The sequence below is a fragment of the Coccinella septempunctata genome, chromosome 1 (genome assembly GCF_907165205.1).
Source record: "Coccinella septempunctata chromosome 1, icCocSept1.1, whole genome shotgun sequence".
Lineage (NCBI taxonomy): Eukaryota > Metazoa > Arthropoda > Insecta > Coleoptera > Coccinellidae > Coccinella > Coccinella septempunctata.
Window position 1 is genome coordinate 53,409,976 of NC_058189.1, and position 21,054 is coordinate 53,431,029.

The window sequence follows — 21,054 nt, forward strand, 5'->3', positions numbered from 1 at the left end:
TAATATAGAAATAAATTGCTAGGGATGAGAGAATTTTATTAGTGGTCATATATTTTTTCGATAAATTATATAGTTATTTAGAAAGATACTCTTTCTGAGGTATCGTCTCTCAATAATATTCAAATGGAAATATTAAAATAACATGGCATTGAATGATGAACAATTGAATAAAAGTGAAATTTGAAATTTCCCGGCTCTGTCAATATCATTTTCACAAGATCAAAAATCTTGTCTATGAACAAGTGCAAACTCAAATAATGGTGTATTTTGGTCGAAAAAGTATGATTAATCAGATTTACAGTTTATAGTTGAATTAATTTTCTCACCTAAATATATTCCCAATCAAATATCATGAGCCTGGCAATCACTACAAGTGACAGAACGTAAGTAGATATTCTGTGTTCATTGTTCATTGATATGGTAAAAAAATGTTTATATTAATCGTAGATACGATATTAATTGATTCCAGAGCCCTTTACAACAACCTTTGAATTAACTGACAAAATCATTTATCGCCTGCACCAGTGCCTTTATTCGTCAAGCGTAAATGTTCGGAAAATAAGTTTTTTTTTAATCTGTAATAAACACCAGTGGATATGTTTTGGAAACATAATGCGAACTCCTCTCAGGAAATAGGGGCTCTCCTTGGAAAAGAAGTAATGATTTTTATTTGCCTTTCACCTCAGGCATTGATGTAAAACTTTTTGTTAATTGTAGGATGTTACTCTTCTCGAAGTGATGGATTCTGATGACATTATCAATGAATGTAGAGTTCAAAATAAGGCCTTAATAGACTTGTATGTATTGGCACTTTTCATTTCACTTTCTTATGATTAATTATCGAGATTTTTTTGTGTTTAGTTTACAAAAGCCAAATATTTTGGAAGAATTAGTGATACTTACCACTAATGAGCCACCTATAGAACTTGAGGATCATGTTCGCTACAAGTATCCTAACATAGCATGTGAATTATTAACATGCGATGTTCCGGCTCTCAATGAAAGACTTGCTAGTGATGAATTGCTTCTGGAAAAATTATATAATTTCCTTGATAGGGAGCCACCATTGAATCCATTATTGGCTTCCTTCTTCAGTAAAATTATGGGTGCCCTTATTGCAAAGAAGACTGAGCAAGTAAGTTCTATTCGTTAAATATTTTCAAGAGAAGTTGTCATACCATGTACAAATATAACATTTGCGAGATCAGTTGTTTGAGTTCATATAATTCTGCTTTTTGTTGATGTTTTTATGTTTGAATGATTGAATTTGCTTTTATTGTATATTGTTCTATTTTCTTAACAGCGAAATGATTTTCTGTCAGTCAGCCACCCCAAGGTGGAGATAAAACAAAAACGATTTCTTCTTTATACACCATCAATTTTTCTGAGCTGAACAATTTTGTAAAATGGGCATTGCCTTACCCCATGCTGAGGGTTTTTGATTGAATTTATAATGAACATTTTATATTCCCTGATAATGTTAACCAGGATTATATAAATTGAAATTATGAGTTCTTTAGTATAAATGATGAAAATGAAGAACATTGTCAAAGAAACTTATGAGGGAGGCAATAAATAATTCCATAATTCATTTTTTATTTGTACATTTATTTTTTTCACAATAAATTGATAATGGGAGTTCAATTTCATTCAATATACCATATTATGGTCCACAAAAATCTGGTTGTTCATGAAAACATTACAACACATTACATTTTCGTGATTGAACCATAAAATTTCTTTCAATTATTAAAATAAGTAGTACCAGTTATGAGTTGATTCCCTGAATGTTGATATATATTTATATATTATATAATTAGATGAAATTATAATGAGATATTTTTCCCTTCCTTCCTCCCCTGTTTCCTTCTTGATTCTTTTTCCGGGATCGATCCATTATTTCCAAACCCAGAACTGGTTGTCCTATCGTTTTACTTGCTTACAGGTCCTAGACTTTTTAAAAGCCAAGGACACATTTATATCATTACTGCTCAAACATATAGGCACGTCAGCTATAATGGATCTTATGCTCAAGTTATTCACCCAAGTGGAAGGCATCGAAACTAAGCAGAATATATTGAATGTAAGTATCATTCAAAATTTACTTAGTATGTTCAAAAAATGCGAGTATTTTTTTGGGTTGAATTTTTTTATATAATTTACGTGAGTGATGATCTACATCTGAGATTATCCTTCAAATTTTGGAAAATATAGGCTTGAAAAATTGACAAAATACTTTTTATATAAGTCATGAATAAACGATTACCCCTCAGTAATTTGGTTTGAATTTGTTAAGTGGATTGGGCAGAATTCCGTTGGCCCTGGATTTTATCGTGGGAAATGTTGAAACTATGTTTAGTCCTTGTACATTTTTTAATTTCAGTGGTTAGACAGTCAGCAAATTATACAGTCTTTGGTCTGCATGTTCAATCCAAGTATCGATAAGGATAGACATTATAACGTAGCTCAACTTTTATGTGATTTTCTAAGGATTGCAAGGGAAAATCAGAAGAATTCTTTAGAAAGAGCTGATCCAGATCCTCTGCTCAATACTCTAGAATCGTATGTATCTTTATTTATTCTTGATATTTTGTGTGAAAATTAACAATGAAGAAATGTCGAGTTTTTCATGGAGGATAAACTCAAAATTGCGGCTTTTCTATAGAATATGTTAGCAGCGGGAATTTTTTTATAAAAATTTGATTTTTCTCTTTCATCACCTGAAAAGAAATATGTTCTAAAAATCCTCATACCTGACGACCAGAAACTTTCTAAGGAAAAACCCGAAACTTCAGTATAAATATTTCAAAAACACTTGAAAACGACCAATCTCAGTAGACTTCCTCAAGCATCAGATGAGCACCGGCGTGCAAAATTTCACTTCCATAAATTCAAAATTACCAACTGTATTGTGTACAGGGTGGGTAAAATTGGTGATACCTGAATTCCAACTTTTTCAACCTAACGAGATAGAGGAAAATGCATGGCACATTACAGTCGTCTCTGTTCGAGAAACTAAAAATGCCATCAACTGCATTACTCTATGTTCTTTTGTTTTCGAGTTATAGGTCAAAATTAAAATTTCAACTTTGGTCATTATCTCTGTTTCTGTTCAGCTAGGATGTTGAAATGAAGACATTATACAGACGTTTTTTTGATAGCAATCCAGTGGCGTACTATGATGTTTTCCAACATATATATTTGCTGAGCTATAACATAAAGATGTATTTTCTCTTATGAATACAGTAGTTTAAAATGACTTACAAAGACTGAGGGCGATGTATGATATATTTCTGAAACGGTTAAAAAAATGGCGATTCTTTCTTAGTCATTTTAAACTACTGTTTTCATAAGACAAACCACAACTTAATGTTATAGCTCAGCAAATAAACCTGTAGGAAAAAATCATAGTACGCCACTGGATTGCTATCAAAAAAGTGTCTATATAATGTCTTCATTTCAACATCCTAGCTTAAACAGAAACGGAGATAATGACCAAAGTTGAAATCGCCCAAATTTTAATTTTGGCCTATAACTCAAAAACAAAAGAAGATAAAGGAATGCAGTCGATGGCATTATTAGTTTCTCGAAAAAAGACGACATGAATGGTACATTCATTTTTCTCTATCTCGTTGGGTTGAAAAGTTGTAGTTCAGGTATCACCAATTTAGCCCACCCTGTACACATTTGTTTTTATTTAACTATCTCTGTAACTGTTTATCCAATTTCCACCTGCTCTTTGATACGTGAATCCGCATAATCCTGTCGAAATTTTGCTCGAAAGCTTTGAAATTGCGACTTGTAGTGTTTCCACAGCAAAACATTACCCATACACACACAATCTTATTGAACAACTTTAAATCTTTGAAAGAATAGTTAACATAGAATGTGATGAGGGACAAAAAATTATTCCAAATATAGAAAAGCTTGTGTTGACAAACTAGCTAGGAAAATCGCTAATTAGAATTAGAAAATAATGCACAAATCAGGCCAGTCAGTTGATGAAACTTCAAATAGAATCTTAATTGTATTTTTTTCAGTTCTGAAATAGTCGATTTATTATTGGAAACAATCCTGGATAAAGATAAATGTGAGTCTTCCATAGTAGGAGGTATTCAAGTCTTGCTTGCACTTCTTGATGTTAACCAAACCAGGTTTGTGAAATAAATGGTAAATCTGTGAAGCCCGCAAGCTAAGCATATTAGTTTCAGTATTTCTAAGTTCAATTCGTTAACCAGCTATAGTGACATAAACGATGAAGCTAATGATGTTCAACATAAGCAGCAAGTGTTGAATAACATAACAACAGTTCTTTTGGGAAGAGTAGCGGATTTCCACAATATTTTATTGGATCCCCCTAAGGTAAGAATATGTTACCACACCTCTGTTTACGTAATTCGGAAAAACCATCCTGAGATAATACTTCCAACAATTTTATTATTGGATTTAAGTCCTCGCATCGTTTCTCCTTGAAGATTGAATGTAATCCTCCCTAACTTAATAACCTTAAAGGATCATTTACGATTTTTTTTGCATCATTCAAGATTGGGATTAAATTAGGTTCATCAATTAAACTAAATGACCCTAACAAGTAGCGCTTTCAACAAAACCAATATCAGGACCAGAATATTCTATTTTTCCAAGTTGAGTACTTGTAGAAATAACTCACCCTGTATTATCAAAAATCTGAGCCCAGATTCGAAATCTACTAAAAAGTCGTATAAGAATTTTCAAAAAAGGACTTCCCCGAATTTTTTGTAAATTATTATATATTCACTATAATTTGAATTCATGGAAATACAACTCAAATCATAATAATTTTTTGAACTCAACACGAAAAAATAAAAAAAACTTTACTGATATTACAAACAATTGTCAAAGTGGAGCCCTCCTACATTGCATAAACTAAATGATTTACTGACTTTCCAATTATTATGCTTTAGAATGGTAGTAGAAAAAAATTGAAAATTGAATTTTAGTCACCACCTTTTAAGGGTGTTATCTCGGAAAGGCGTGGGCTGAGGAAATTTTGCTATAGGAAAGACCTATCTTAATTTTATATGAGCAATCGCCTCCTGAATTTTTCGCATGAATTTAGGAACATCCTGTATATGTATGACTTTTTGCAATCATATTGGAAGTCCCGATAAGCGAACACCCTGTTGAGCTCTGGATTTTCATATTTATATTCATTTTCTTTTTTTTTAACAGAAAATGCCGTTGGAACTTACTTTTGGTGTATTGGATCCTCCTCTGGGTCAAACTAGATTACAAGTATTGAAGTTGTTCGTTTCAGTGATATCATTGAAAAATGATGAACTATTGCTGAAAATGATGTCTTTAGGAACTTTCTCAACGATATTAGATCTGTTCTTTAAATATTCGTGGAATAATTTTCTACATACACAAGTAGAGAAGTGTTTGGTACTTGCTCTGAAACATTACGTAACTGAAGATAGTGATGATACTGCAGTTGCCTTATGTAAACATTTTATAGAGAATTGTAAACTAATAGAAAGAATATTAGAAGCTTGGGAGGAAAATGACAAACAACAGGAAGCCAAAGGTGTTCGACAGGGTTACATGGGCCATTTAATAAATATAATGAACGAAATAATCAATTGTTGTTCCAAAAGTTACTTAGGTCATTTCCTCAAAGAAAATCATCCCGAGATTCTCACAAGATTAGAAGCCTTTAAAGACACCACTCTCGCAGAAATTAATAAAACGCAGAAAATATTATTGGTATGCCTTCTTCCTATGCTTTTTTTCAATTTCGCATCACATATTTGATATTTTAGGGAGGTTTCCATCCCAATGGATCAAATAATCAAGACAGTGGTGATTTTGGTGATTCAAATCTTTCCAATTCTATCGATTCGCAGCAACAGGTAACATATTGGTTTCGTTTATAAGATGTTTGGTACAAAATATCTTCAAATAATTTGGAAAAGTCGTTACTGAATCCTACCGATTGCAATGAATTTCATATTCCTTTTTTTTTAATTTTTTTAAGATGTTCGCTGAATACCAGATGCAGTATCTGAGTTCAAGGTATATAGAAGGTTATTATAGTGGTTTCAATGATGATGCATTCAATGAAGCTGGTGGCAACCCTTTGCAGTGAGTTTACTTTGAAAACCTTTATTGAAACTTTTATTGTTGTTTCTTGAAATATGATGCTAAAGTGTGCTCTTTCTACACTGCGCAAAAAAATTAACGCACATTATGGAAATCTCAAATTTATTCTACAACTGAAGGTGTTCTCAATGACAATTATTTATGTTTATCAGAATTATGCATGCATATGTTATCCACTTTCAACGGTTTTCTTCAATACAGATGTTTTTTCCCAGCAGGAATAAAAAAAGATGATATTATAATTATGTATTGGCTCCATTCTAAAATCAGTTGTTCTCGATCAATTCTAGTGATCAATAGTTTTTTTTTTTTTTTTTTATTTTCTACACTCGATCGCTATGCAATGCGAAACACGCAATTTGACGCAAGAGGAATGTGCCCAAGCGGTAGTTTTGCGAGAAGAAGGGTGGACATACACAAGAATTGCAGAAAGGTTTGGAGTTTCCATACAAATGTGTCCAGAATGTTGCAGCGATTCAGGGAGACAGGTATGAATGTCCGAAGACCAGGACCTGGTAGACCACGGGTAACAACTGCCATTCAAGAACGTTACTTGAAAGTTTCTTCGTTGAGACAACGGTTTGCAACCGCTCGCCTCCTTCAAATTCAGCTTGAGCAAACTCATGAGGTGCAAATTAGCACTCAGACAATAAGAAATCGACTCAGAGAATATGATTTAAGGCCTCGTGTCGCGACAAGAGGCCCAGCTCTTACCCCAGCCCATCGAAGGGCGCGTTTGGATTTCGCGAGAGAGCATATCCATTGGGAAGAGGCCGATTGGGAAAGAGTTCTCTTCACAGATGAGTCTAGATTCTGCCTCTACCATTGTGATCGACGTTCCCTTGTATACAGACGTCCACATGAAAGATATGCTCAGTGCAATTTCCTGAATACTACTGGTTTCGGGGGAGGATCGATTATGGTATGGGGTGGAATATCTTTGACTGCTCGCACAGACCTAGTGGTCGTTGATAATGGAGCTATGAATGCTGATAAGTATATAAGGAACATTCTTGAAGACCATGTAGTGCCATTTGCCCCATGCATTGGTGAAAATTTCATTATTATGGACGATAATGCCAGACCCCATCGTGCGCGCATCGTTCAGGAGTACCTTGAAGAGGTTGAAGTCTCTCGAATGGAATGGCCAGCAAGAAGTCCAGATCTCAATCCGATTGAGCAGCTTTGGGACAACCTCAATAGAAGGCTGAGAAGTTCAGAAAATCATCCAGCTACTCTTAATGACTTAGGAATCCAACTCGGAGAAATCTGGGAAGGATTAGATCAGAACATTTTAAGATCACTCATTTTGAGTATATGAACCGTCGTTGCCGAGCTGTAATTAACGCAAGGGGTGGAAATACCAAGTATTAAATCACTTATCAGCATTTCAGTATTTTGAAAATTGTTCATTTCTCTTCTTTCACATAAGATTCGGTGAAATCCTGAATTTTTCTTTCATTTAATGTGTCTTGTTTCGTTCAAAACCTTCCCGAGAGAACATAAAAAATAAGTTATAAAGTCAATGTAGAGTTAACTTTCATTAAAATTGAGATTTTCAGAATGTGCGTTAACTTTTTTATGAAGTGTATTTCAACTCTAGCTAGATCAATACTTCCTTATTATAATACCATTAAAGGTATTTTCTTGTTTTATAATAAATACGTGAAATTTTCAGGTCTTTAGATCCAGAAATACCCATAGATATGAACTTCTCAGATAATAACACCTTCTCCTTTCAAGCGTTCAAGCAACTGTGTTCTCAGAGTATCAACACGTTAGATGATGCCGACGATCAAATATTTGAGGATAAGGATAACACTTTCCAGACAGTTATTGAGAAACAAGAAGATCAAAAGGAAGATAAGTTAGACAGTAGTGATAGTGATGATGATATAACAACTGAGGATGATATGGATCGTAAGTATTATTGGAATGCCTTAATTGCAAAAACAATGAGATGATGTATTCATGGTTATAAAAATGCAATATTTGAAAAGTATGAAATTTTACAAAAAATGGAAATTCTTACTTCTATTCCCCCTCAACACAAAGAATCAAGGTGTAGCAATAACTGCTTGGCTTCTTCTTTGCATGCTTTTCCCCAAGTTATCGAGAAAATCTTACTCAATTTATTACCAAGGTTGTGGCAAAATATACAGGATGAATTGATCACTCTGAACAGTTTTGGACTAGGAGAATGATTCAAACTTTGGTAGAATAGACTCCAATTTATACAGGGTGGGCAAAATTGGTGATACCTGAACTACAAGTTCTTAACCCAACGAGATAGAGAGAAATGAATGTACCATTCATGTCGTCTTTTTTCGAGAAACTAATAATGCCATCAACTGCATTCCTCTATCTTCTTTTGTTTTTGAGTTATAGGCCAAAATTTAAATTTGGGCGATTTCAACTTTGGTCATTATCTCCATTCCTGTTTGTGCTAGGATGTTGAAATGAAGACACTTTTTTGATAGCAATCCAGTGGCGTACTATGATTTTTTCTAACAGGTTTATTTGCTGAGCTGTAACATAGAGTTTGGTTTTTCTTATTAAAACAGTAGTTTAAAATGATCAAGAAAGAATTGATATTTTTTTACCGTTTCAGAAATATATCATATATCGTCCTCAGTATTCCTAAGTCATTATAAACTACTGTTTTCATAAGAAAAAATACATCTTTATGTTATAGCTCAGCGAAAATACCTGTTGGAAAAAATCATAGTACGCCACTGGATTGCTATCAGAAAAGTGTCTGTATAATGTTTTCATTTCAACATCCTAGCTTAAACAGAAACGGAGATAATGATCAAAATTGGAGTTTTAATTTTGACCTATAACTCGAAAACAAAAGAAGATAGGGTAATGCAGTTGTTGGCATTATTAGTTTCTTGAAAAAAGACGACCGTAATGTGCCATGCATTTTCCTCTATCTCGTTGGGTTGAAAAAGTTGTAATTCAGGTATCACCAATTTTGCCCACCCTGTACGTAACCTGAAATATTTTTGACCTTATGGGGTGGTAAGAAAGTGATGAAACACGATACCATCTTTGCTTTTTCGATTGAAAATACCCACTTTTTATATCATATTCTGGATCTACACGAAATTTTGATTTAGAAATACTCCACTTGCATGTCCTAATATTCATCTGTGTGCCTTCTCGACATAAGCTACTTTTTTCAACAAATTTCATGGTTATGATAGTTTTAATAAGTTGAGACTAGAGATCATATCTTGACAACTGTTTTGTTGTTTTTTGTTTATTGAATTCCTGAGTGTTTTCAAGACTTTTTTAGTTTTTCTGATCACTCCTCAGTTGGTCCGAGAGACACTGAAATTACTCGAAAATTACCTTTAAAAAATGTCAATGACTTTTTTAATTGGCATGCTCTGAGTTTTTGTGATTGTCGGAAATCCTAGTGGGTGATCTTCACCCACTGAATCGACAGTTTTATTGGTCATTTTCGAAAAATCGCAGTGTCTTTGGAACCACCTCTAAAGTGATACTAAAACTGGGAATTTAATATAAAAAATCTTATTTATCTCTAACGGTTTTCAAGATATGATCAAATATATATTTCTATATTTGCCGCTTTATTCAGGGTCGGTATGAACCTTCTTATCAAATTTTCAGCTTGGTCTACTGTGAAGGCAAAAGTGGATGAAGTGGAAACTCCGAAGGATCCTTGGAATACTTCCGCAGATGAAAAACAGTCGGAATTTGATAATCCCGATTCGTGGGCCGACTTCTCATCAATTTCGGCCGATATGCTTGATTGCAATGCAGATGGAATAAGCAAGCCAGCTTCCTCTTCGAACTTGCCCGAATCAACAAATGACTTTGACGAGAGATTGTTCAATGTTGTGAATGGATTATTCGATGTCGGTGTGAATTCGAATAAATTCAATAAAAGTGATATTACTGATGGCGGTATACAACAAGCAACAGATGGTGAAGTTGCTGCTTGCCAACAAGAGGCAGAAATCAATATTGGTGAATTAACGTTAAATGAGCCGTCCAAGTAAGTATATCGATCTTCATGCACACAAAGTTGAGTTTTTTCCTTTTGTTATAACGAATTTTTGATGTATCTGAAGAAAAGATCTTTTAAAAATGAAATTCCATATTATTTTTTGTTTTATTCATTACATTAGTACGATTGAGAAGTGAGACTTACATCGAGTTTCAATAATTGATTTCTTCTAGGAATGTTTCACCTGTTATCAACACATTGGACAAAGAGTGTCATGATTCCCCAAAGTCAAATGAATGATGTATCAACATATCAAGAAATGGTAGTTCAGGGATTCAATTTCTTAAAGAAATTTCATGATTTTTCCACTATTGTGACTCTAAAATAATATTTTCAAGTGTTACTGGTTCTTCCTATATTAACGTTCTTTTTAGTGGAATTTTCTACTTTATCTTTTTCAATTATATTTTAGTGATCACTAGAATTACTTTATATACCTGGATTTTTGAATCTTTTTGATTCCTTCAGATATTTTCAAAAATGTCAAAATCATTGATATTGGGTTATTCATTTGGAATTATATATTTTACAAAACGCATCTTTATGCAGCCAAATTTGAACCTTGCTCTTGTATTTAGGGAAGTTTTTTTCACATTTTAATTAGAATATAAAATCGAAGCTTAGTACTTCCCTCCATTTTTTTTTTTAGATGATAATTGGTTTCCTGTGTGAAGAATGGCACACTTGCACAAAAATTATGTTTATGATTTTAGTGCTGCTGTAATATAATTCGTTGAATCACCGCCAACGCGTTCTGACTTGATATTAAGGAGATATTCTTTTCAATTTTGGGAAAAGCTCTTCGGAAAGTAAAAAGTATTAACAACAATCATTCTAATGGAAAATCTATATACTCCATAACGAAATATGAGCTTTTCAAATAATTTTCAGTATTTTGCTGGAAATACTTGAGAAAAATATAAATTATAAAGTGGAATATTGTATTGTACTTCTGCTGATGAATGTAAAGCTAAAAATAAATTATAGTTGAGAACAGAAATAATTTATGGAGCTGTGCCTAACATTCACTTGGAATTTTGTGCATTATTAAATTTTTTCATACATTCTTGAAAGGAAGATTCATAATTAATCTTTTATTTTATGTAGCAAAGACAGTTTTATATTAATATTCTGTTGAATAATAAAATATTTCGCTACCCCAAATATCTACCAATCTTTATAAATAATATTGCAGACTAGAAAGAAATTGGAACAATTGTGAATTTTAAAAATCATTTAAATAAAGCTTGTAAAATATCTAATTTATTTGATGCAGAAATTATGCTCTTATGGTCTCTGTAAATAATTAATAGTTTGAAAAAAATATAAAAGAGAGAGAAATAAGAAAAATTACTTCTCTTTTCTATTGCTATAAAAGTGGAAACAAAAAAGTGTTTTTCATAACGAAGAAATAAATTCCTTAAAAATGAACCTATCTCAAAATGGTCATTGATATAAAAAGTGCCAGGGGGAAGTTTGAAATAAAATTCATATTTTCCATTGTCAATGTGAAACGAGAAAAATGCTCTGGTGGGTTTCATTAGAAATTTTCAATAATAATAATAATAGTGTCTTTATTTGGGAAAAAAAAACAAAAATACACTTTAGGCGAAGTCTAGCATGAGGTACTCCACTCAACCCCTAACAAAAAAAAAAAAAATGAAAAAAATTTTCTCCAGTAAACGATCCTATTATTCATCAACATCGGTGAATGAATGCTTAGGCATAATAACTGGACGTACACTTTTCAATGTGCATGTTGACGTACTAAAGTGACCATTAAAATACGCTTTAGACATCAATGAGGCAGAATTCGCAAGAAAATCAGATACGTAAAACCCTTATGGTCAATTAATTCATCAATCATTATGAAATGAATTGATTGTAATGGTAATGTACCCACATAATAGAGTTGGGGTCAATGTACTATAGGTTTTCAATAATATTTAGAAATTCTTTGCAGATATTTCTCAATTAATTTCTAGGGAAAGTTCTACGGTGAACAATAGAATTTTTATTTTTTCCCCTTTATTTTACTCGTCTTTGAAAACATTTTTGAGAAAATTTCCAAACCGTTCATGAATAATGTGGACCACTAAAAATTTGTTTCCTCCAAAACCACTCAACTAAATATTTTTTTTTTGTTGAGCAGTTCAAACTATCATATATAACCATTGAAATAAAATAAAATATCAAAACTAAAATTTTAATTCAGAATAATAATTCTACTTCATACTCAATAAAGTTGAGTTCAAAGACTTTACATCAATTAGTAACATCATACATTTGATAATTTCTTAAAAGTTGCTCAGAAAGTTTGCATTTTTTAGTTTTGATTTTAATAACTTAAATTTTAGGTTTACGAGTTTATTCAAAAAAAATAAGTCAAAACAAAGAATTGGCTTAAAATAGAATTTGATCACAGGAGATCCAATCATATTCTTCGAAGTTGCATATTAGTTGCTATGACTGAAAATTATGCTACAAATGTATTTCAACAAAGTTATACAATATTTTTATACACAATTGGAAATTTGAAAAATATATTGGAAATAAAATTACACATACTTTCAGATTTAAGTACTTCGAAGGGGTAAACTTTATAGTCATTCCAAAATCATTGGAAATTTCAAAATTATTAATATGTTACAAAAATTACGTGAATGTGTTAAAGGTATCATGGGGCTAATATATAGACTTACTAATTTAATCATTACATTCCTGTATTGTACACACTTCACTAAAATAAAGTTCAGAATAATTTTCAACCAAAATGCTTATGTTGTGAAATTTAGTCCACTTAAAACAGTTTCTCTTTTCTAAAAGATCAAAACAGGTTTCATAACCTGCAAACATGTATATCATTTTAAATCACTTTGTTAGACATCGATCGAAGTACACTCCTCCTACATATCCCCCTCGCATTGCCTTTTGCACATTTGTTTCAAAAACTCTTCTATTACTGGATAATACTTCTGCTGCTTCTTTATTCAGGGGATCTTCTGGATTTGGTTCAAGGAATAAATATTGCAATCCATATACAATACTATTGATAGTAAGGACAGGTTTCCAATCTTCCCTTAATATATTGAGACATACATTTCCTTGCTGGTCAATATTTGGATGATAAACTGATGTTTCACATTTCACTTTGGGAGGTTCATGTGGGTAATTAGGTCCTACTTTGAAACTGAATATGAACCGACCATTTTTATAAAATCCCTGAAACCATAAGGATTTAATGTTGTAAAAATATAAGTATGTTTGTACATAATAACTAATAACGAACCTCATCTGGGCAAATTATTAATCTGAAATTTAGTAGATCGTCTGGATCAGAAAATTCCGTAGCACATGTTTTAGGTAAATTTAACTCATTGATATCTGCAAAAAATATCGAATTTTAGTTTTAGAAATTAGAACCTCGACAATAAAACCTTTTGTTATCCTCAGTTGAGCAGCTGAGGCCTTTTTCTGTTGACCACCTCTAGGAGAAGATTCGCCATCTTTTTTTTGCTGCTTTAGTGAAAATAGTTTAATCATTTCTCGTTTTTACAAGAACAATAAGATCGAATCACTAATAGTTAATTCCTAGAAATTGCAACATTTAAACAAAAACTTATAATCAGAATGAGAGGGTATTTTTGACAACTGATACCCAATTTCTGTTGAATTTTTTTCTGTGTTAAATTTTGTCAATTATAAGTCAAATATTCTGCTGATGCGTAGTCCTTGATTTTATTTTTGTATTAATATTCTTTAAATTAACTGGTAAGCTAAGATTATTTGATATTAATTACTTATAATAAGACAAAGTCGTGAATAGGGACAAGGGGAAGTACTCCTCCTGTCTTCCCTCTTTAAATCTCTGATAAAAACTAGATGGCAGTGAGGCAGAAACCAAAGATTCCTCTTTGCAGAAACTTAGTTACAGTAACTTTATAACAGAGATGTCTCTGCTTTATAATTATAAATACAGTGACTCTCACGAGATAGATGTTTGATAGAGTCACTGTAATTATAAATGTTATTATTATTATTTATAAAGTCGTTAATAACTCGTTAGTAACCATTTGTAACACAAGAATTTTTGTTTGTAACCTAACCTATAATGGGAAAATTACACCCTCAAAATGCGAAGTTAGCACCCACATTTTCGAAAATGAAGATAATTTTTTTTGCATTCGTTCGTAACTCGTTAGTAACTATTTGTAACATAAAAAGTTTTCTTTTGTAACCTAACCTATGATGGGAAAATGACACCTTCAAAATGCGAAGTTATATAGCACCCACTTTTCAGAAAATGAAGAAACTTTTTTTTGCATTCTTTAGTAACCAGAGATATAGAGATAAATATCTGTTAGTAACACGTTAGTACATAGAGATATGCGTTAGTAACTACTTGTCAACGCTTGATTGACGAAGAGATGTCAATGTGTTTTCCATCGTTTGATTTCAGTAAAATGATCATTCAGAATATCATGCTCGCATCAAATTATGATGTTGATACGGTCATTCAATGATTCTGAATTGCTACTTCTTCAATATATTCCGAAATGAAAAGATTTCAGTGATTCCATTTTAGAAATCGAGTGACTGTCAGATCGTTGATCGGACAATCAAACTTTTATGAAACCCAGACTCTATCTAATCTTTGATGCTCTCATTTACCTACGCATTCTACGCTCAATAGCAAAGATTAAACTCTTTGGTATAAGATGGCATTTTATTAACACTTCAAGTACCATTTTTTTTTGAATGAAAAGAAGAATATTATAACACATTATTTATTCACAACGATCGATTTATATTTTCTAGTAAATGTACAAAGTCGATGTAATATGATGAAATATATAATATACAAACACGTGATCCCTCGAGGGAAAACATTTTTCAGTTTTTATGATATAAAATGAGTAAAATACAAGTAATTCACATATCACTCAAAGTCTAGTTGCCTCCGAACTTGTAGATACTTGTTTTGAAGTGGAATTCTTATTGCTATAATATGTATTAGGATCATCTGATGCGATAGAATTCCTTTTAGGACTCTGGAAAAACCTAGTTTCCAAGCCAGGAGAGAGGGGATTAAGGGATTCGCAAGATTTATTCGAATCTGCATACTTTTGGTAAGACAATAAGCTTTCTGTTGATCTATTCGTATTGAAGTATCTCCTTTGTGTATGCGGAGTATACTGAGGGGTTTGTGCCGAACAAGAGTTGGTTTTTTCCAATCTAGCACACTGTGTCCCTTGAGATTTCTTGCTATAATTCGATCGTGTACTTCCAGGCTTATTCTTTCCAACCGAATCTATATAACCGTAACCGCCGAAGCCATAGCCTCCAAACGCTTTTGTTTCTAAACTATCCCAAGACTTCGGTTTAACAACGTTATATTGGACATAAACGGGTTCGTTGGAAGGTGGATACTTTTGGCATTCGTATTTGAATTTCCCATTAGAATTCCGCGAAGGATTTATATCACAGGAACCATTCCAGTAGAGTGTATCGGTACTAAGAGAAGTGGTATAGCTTCCGGTACTTTCTCCTGTTGTAGTAGGTGCAATAGCACTATGCTCGCTGGAGGTGAAAGAATGGAGACTACATTGACTAACAAGGCCGGATCCCATGTGGAAATTTTTTCTAGGGACATAAAACATTTGGCTCGATGGCGATACGGTAGATGTTTGAGAATGTGGTCGAGATCTTGGTGGCCTCTGATTTTGTGGTAAAAGATCGCATTGCGTTTCTTCACTCTTCGAATCCCTTCTTTTCACAGAATCTTTGTGATGCTTGGAACGTCTTCTATTAGATGGTACACAGTGTGGATTGCAACAGGGACTAGCTAAGTCATAAGCATCCAGACTCACATTGTCGGAGTTGTTAGGTACTTGAACACAGGAATTGCAGAGGTTACCGGAGTACAAGTGGCAATTAGTCTTCTTTTCTTTCTCCGAGCAAAATTTGGTTTGATTACCTTTGTTCTGTTTAGTTACCGGCGTTTCACTTGGCGTTTTAACCAACAAATGATGCTCATTCAAACTTTTTCCATCGTCGAAAGCCAAAAGGTATTCGCTACTACTTGCTGTAGGTTGCAAAATATACCCATAATGGGGATCTAAATAACGATAGGCCAAAATCAGAGAAGAGTTGCGCTGTTTTTCCGGTAGCTTTGCTACATCTTCAGTTGAAACAGTGGTTCTGCAATAGGAATACGGGGTCTGAGTAGGTGATTCCAAATCTCCAGATGGAGTTTGTTGAGAGCTTTTTTTTCTGGCTGGGAGACTGTGTGTTCTCCATTTTCCTTCGATCAGTTGCCTCTCTTGTGTGCACAATTTTTCCAGTTCAAGCATTTTGCTTTGCAATGTTCTCTGCAGTTGTATGTAGCGAATATGAAGTTCCACCTGTAACAATAAGAAAATTTATTAATTATGTCGAAGTTATTATCTATTTCCGTATCATGACTAATATGAAAAACAGTGTCGAGAATAATTTACACAGAATAATTTCTTCAATTAGATTTTTTTTGGAAAAATGGCTATATATCCCCTTTTGAAATGCATTTTGAAAACTATAGTATTTGAAATGACTCCAAATACACTGCGCAAAAAAATTAACGCACATTATGAAATCTCAAATTTATTCTACAACTGAAGGTGTTCTCAATGATAATTATTTTTATCAGAATTATGCATGCATATGTTATCCACTTTCAACGGTTTTCTTCAATACAGATGTTTTTTCCCAGCAGGGTCCCGATTCTCGAATGTGTAGGAATTAGATCCTATAGGAAAATGATCCCATGCTTTCAGTTCCCATAGGAACTCATAATTTGACGTGATACCTATTCTCGAATTCGATGGAATAGTTTTTCCCATAGGATTGACAGAGTGAGGTTTGTCGATGATAGTGTCTTGTCCTTTAACGAATACACCAATGAGAAAGATGTAAATTATGTTGGTAATATGTAACATATTCTGTGTTATGTAGTTCTGAGGTTATATTATTTTGACATTGAACTCAATGAATGAAAACTTCATGACTTCAATATTGTGTTCAAAATGTTTCGATATATTTTTATTACTACTTGTTCATAATACATAAGACAGCGAAGAAAGATGGATAGAAACGGAAATAAAAGAGATCGAAGAGGGGCCAGTATCAGTAAGGAGTAGAAAAAACTTCTGATTGAAATAATGGAGGGGTCTGAGGACTTGAGAGACTTAGGTCATTGGCGAAGAAAAGGCATATACCAAATAATTATATATGTAGATACATATATTATGAAGTCAGCATTAAGTTTTCAGATTAGTTTGTTGAAATGTTTCTTGTTGAGTTTAATTATTTATTATTCAGATTCTTGTTTTATTGTCTCATAGCCTGTTCGTTAATTGTTGTATAATAATTTCGTTTACAATGATAATATACGCTGAATTTTCTCTACTGTTTGTTTTGTTCTCAAACATATAAAGGAATATTTCATGATAAGGGGTAAATAATCATAAAATGTGATAAAAAGAATATGTTCGATATAAAACTGTTACATCCAAATTCAGAGGAAATATTTCCGAAATGGTCGTTACGGTGGGATGATTACTTTTCCTCACGTCACATTTTGGAGCTCCCTGAGTTGAAAGTGTCTTTGAATATTTTCTGTTGTCGACGTTTGTGAAGAAAATATTTCGAAAATGTTTGGTGATTGTTATGATAATCAGTTATTGTGACGGAGTTTGCAACGCAGCTCGTTCCATGTGTAGATGTCGACCAGCCAGGCACATTTCAAAAAATTCAATGAATGAATATGTTCCTAATCTTGAATTCCGAAGAATATTGATTCGCGAAACTGTCGAAATGAGAACATAAACGTCAAACGACCCTGTAACGTCAAATTTTCCCACTGGAAACAGCTCATTCCCATAGAAAAAACCATAGGAAGCAGTTCCTCTGAAATGTAGAGGAATATGTTCCCATACTTCAGTTCGAGAATACAGAATTTGAAAATTCCATGGGAAATGTCATTTTTTTCCTATAGGATTGCATTCCTACACATTCGAGAATCGGGCCCCAGGAATAAAAAAAGATGATATTATCAGATTATGAATGTATTGGCTCCATTCTAAAATCAGTTGTTCTCGATCAATTCTAGTGATCAATAGTTTTTCTTTCGTTTTATTTATGCAACGCGAAACACGCAATTTGACCCAAGAGGAATGTGCCCAAGCGGTAGTTTTGCGAGAAGAAGGGTGGACATACACAAAAATTGCAGAAAGGTTTGGAGTTTCCCATACAAGTGTGTCTAGAATGTTGCAGCGATTCAGGGAGACAGGTATGAATGTCCGAAGACCAGGACAGGGTAGACCACGGGTAACAACTGCCATTCAAGAACGTTACTTGAGAGTTTCTTCGTTGAGACAACGGTTTGCAACCGCTCGCCTCCTTCAAATTCAGCTTGAGCAAACTCATGAGGTGCAAATTAGCACTCAGACAATAAGAAATCGCCTCAGAGAATATGATTTAAGGCCTCGTGTCGCGGCAAGAGGCCCAGCTCTTACCCCAGCCCATCGAAGGGCGCGTTTGGATTTTGCGAGAGAGCATATCCATTGGGAAGAGGCCGATTGGGAAAGGAGTTCTCTCAACAGATGAGTCTAGATTTTGCCTCTACCATTGTGATCGACGTTCCCTTGTATACAGACGTCCACATGAAAGATATGCTCAGAGCAATTTCCTGAATACTACTGGTTTCGGGGGAGGATCGATTATGGTATGGGGTGGAATATCTTTGACTGCTCGCACAGACCTAGTGGTCGTTGATAATGGAGCTATGAATGCTGATAAGTATATAAGGAACATTCTTGAAGAGCATGTAGTGCCATTTGCCCCATACATTGGTGAAAATTTCATTTTTATGGACGATAATGCCAGACCCCATCGTGCGCGCATCGTTCAGGAGTACCTTGAAGAGGTTGAAGTCTCTCGAATGGAATTGCCAGCAAGAAGTCCGATTGAGCAGGTTTGGGACAACCTCAATAGAAGGCTGAGAAGTTCAGAAAATCATCCAGCTACTCTTAATGACTTAGCAGGGCCGGCGCGAGTAATTTTGGCGCCTGAAGCAAAAAAATTTTTGGCGCCCCTGCCAAAAAAAGAATTTTTTCTTCCTTGAATGAGTGCGTAAAAAAAATAAACTCGAGTGAATGAGGGATATTGAAATGTGCTATTATATAATACATATTTCACTTAGTGTTTCCAAGGTTTTTGAATGTGATAAAACAGCAAAAAAGAAATCTAGTTTATTCATACATAATTAAAAAATATCGTACACATAATTTACAAAATAACAAAACAAAAAATTAGTTTATTTATATATGCAATAAATGCATATAGCATTAAAATTTCATTAGGATTAGAACTAAGATAAATCACAGTATTTGTACCTTTCTAGATTTAATCCTGGCAAAATAATCTATAATATAAAATATTTTCAAAATCTTTTTCTGAACTAATTGTGTGTTCAATAGATATTATTGCCAGGCCTGAAAGTCTCTCCTGATGCATCGCGGAGCGCAAATAATTTTTTATAATTTTCAATTTAGAAAAAGAACACTAGCTACAGTTACCGGCATTGTAATTAGTATCCGAAGAACAATAACTATATTAGGATAATTTTCAGATAGATTACCCCCCTCCAAATAATTCAGCAACTTGATAGGTGACATTTTAGATTCCAACGTGATGCTCAAAAGAAGCAATTCTGTGCTGAGATTTTTGGGCTCAATGTCATTTCCTAATTGCTCGAAGAGTCCATTGCAATTTTGCATTATGTGCTCTGGTGATTTTGTAGCTGATGCCTTAACGTCGTATAAGCATTCAAACAATGAGCTATGTTCTTTCAGTTGAAGGAAGCGTTCATTCAAAGAGTTAATGCAAATATCTAATAAATAATTAAAAAAATCTATCTGAAATTTTTTTGAGGGTCTGCTATCGTTGTATCTCTTCCTTCATATTGAAAAAGCCTTGTTTTCCTACGAATGCGGACTTCTCTCTCAGATTCAAATTCAGGGTTTATTTCCATATTATCTGCCATTTCTTTAGCAGAGCGAAGCATTTGCTCGAAACCATCAGCTCTCAAATTTGCCAAATATTCTGAGACTTTGTTCAGCTCGCTAACGCAAACATTTATTATCATACCTGGACTTTGCAATTGCTTGGAAACGTTATCGATACGAACTAAAACCTCGTACCAAGTAGCTACTGAACAAATGAACTTGAAACATGAAATTTTCAAAGCCAAATTTTTGCTCTTCGCTGCTATTTCACAAAGAGCATCATATATTTCCCCTAACTGATACCTTAGCGGCGTAATAGCATTTATTCTACTTTCCCATCTAGTGGTACTGAGACCTTTTAGAGTTAGTGCTAAATTGTGTTTTTTCAAAATCCCCCACCTTTTAGTTGAACTAGAAAAAAATACGAAGATTTCTTGGACAATTGAAAAAAAATTTGATATTTCACCAGATTTACTAGCTGCATCGTTAATAACTAAATTCAAAGAATGACATAAACAAGGAACGAAGAAAGCTTTCGAGTTTTCATTGAGAATTCGTTTCTGCACACCAAAGTGAACTCCTTTCATATTAAAGCCATTGTCATAACCCTGTCCCCGAATATTTTTCAAACCTAGGCCTAAAATTTCAAGTTCTCTTAGTATAATACTGGTTAGTTCCTCTCCGGTGGTTTTTTCTACTGGTAGGAATTCAATAAAATATTCTTTAGGCGTGAATTCTTCCCCAACTTCTTTTGTAACCATCCTAATCACTAAGGACATTTGTTCCGTACGACTCGTGTCAGGTGTGCAATCCAGTATTATACTGAAATAT

General features: G+C 33.5%; 3 protein-coding genes across 5 annotated transcripts in view; 1 reads left to right on the forward strand and 2 right to left on the reverse strand.

Annotated features, from left to right (window-relative positions):
- Positions 1-212: 212 nt before the first annotated feature.
- LOC123309319 (serine/threonine-protein phosphatase 6 regulatory subunit 3) lies at positions 213-11,442 on the forward strand. Of its 3 annotated transcripts, none has more exons than XM_044892375.1 (14): positions 213-383; positions 470-656; positions 718-797; positions 862-1,135; positions 1,913-2,083; positions 2,384-2,562; positions 4,041-4,154; positions 4,206-4,362; positions 5,212-5,745; positions 5,802-5,891; positions 6,017-6,123; positions 7,820-8,061; positions 9,781-10,168; positions 10,354-11,442. In XM_044892375.1, exons 2-14 carry the CDS (start codon positions 597-599, stop codon positions 10,418-10,420), a joined length of 2,463 nt encoding a protein of 820 aa, XP_044748310.1. In that variant the 5' UTR covers positions 213-383; positions 470-596; the 3' UTR covers positions 10,421-11,442. The 3 variants fall into 3 exon arrangements, with proteins under 3 accessions (XP_044748310.1, XP_044748328.1, XP_044748318.1); XM_044892393.1 differs by having other exon boundaries at positions 1,946-2,083; XM_044892383.1 differs by having other exon boundaries at positions 214-383; positions 4,212-4,362.
- Positions 11,443-12,531: 1,089 nt separating this feature from the next.
- Positions 12,532-13,854, reverse strand: LOC123310464 (NEDD8-conjugating enzyme Ubc12). Its single transcript, XM_044893938.1, has 3 exons — positions 13,618-13,854; positions 13,470-13,564; positions 12,532-13,402 (listed from the first exon to the last, which is right to left on the reverse strand). The coding sequence occupies exons 1-3, from the start codon at positions 13,721-13,723 to the stop codon at positions 13,052-13,054; spliced, it is 552 nt and encodes a 183-aa protein (XP_044749873.1). The 5' UTR covers positions 13,724-13,854; the 3' UTR covers positions 12,532-13,051.
- A 1,197-nt stretch (positions 13,855-15,051) lies between these two features.
- The window catches only part of LOC123320177, a 28,457-nt gene continuing 22,454 nt past the window's right edge, over positions 15,052-21,054 (reverse strand). Inside the window, exon 3 of the mRNA XM_044907384.1 lies at positions 15,052-16,584. Coding sequence (XP_044763319.1) covers positions 15,124-16,584 — 1,461 coding nt within the window. The 3' untranslated portion in view covers positions 15,052-15,123. The remainder of the gene's footprint in view (positions 16,585-21,054) is intronic.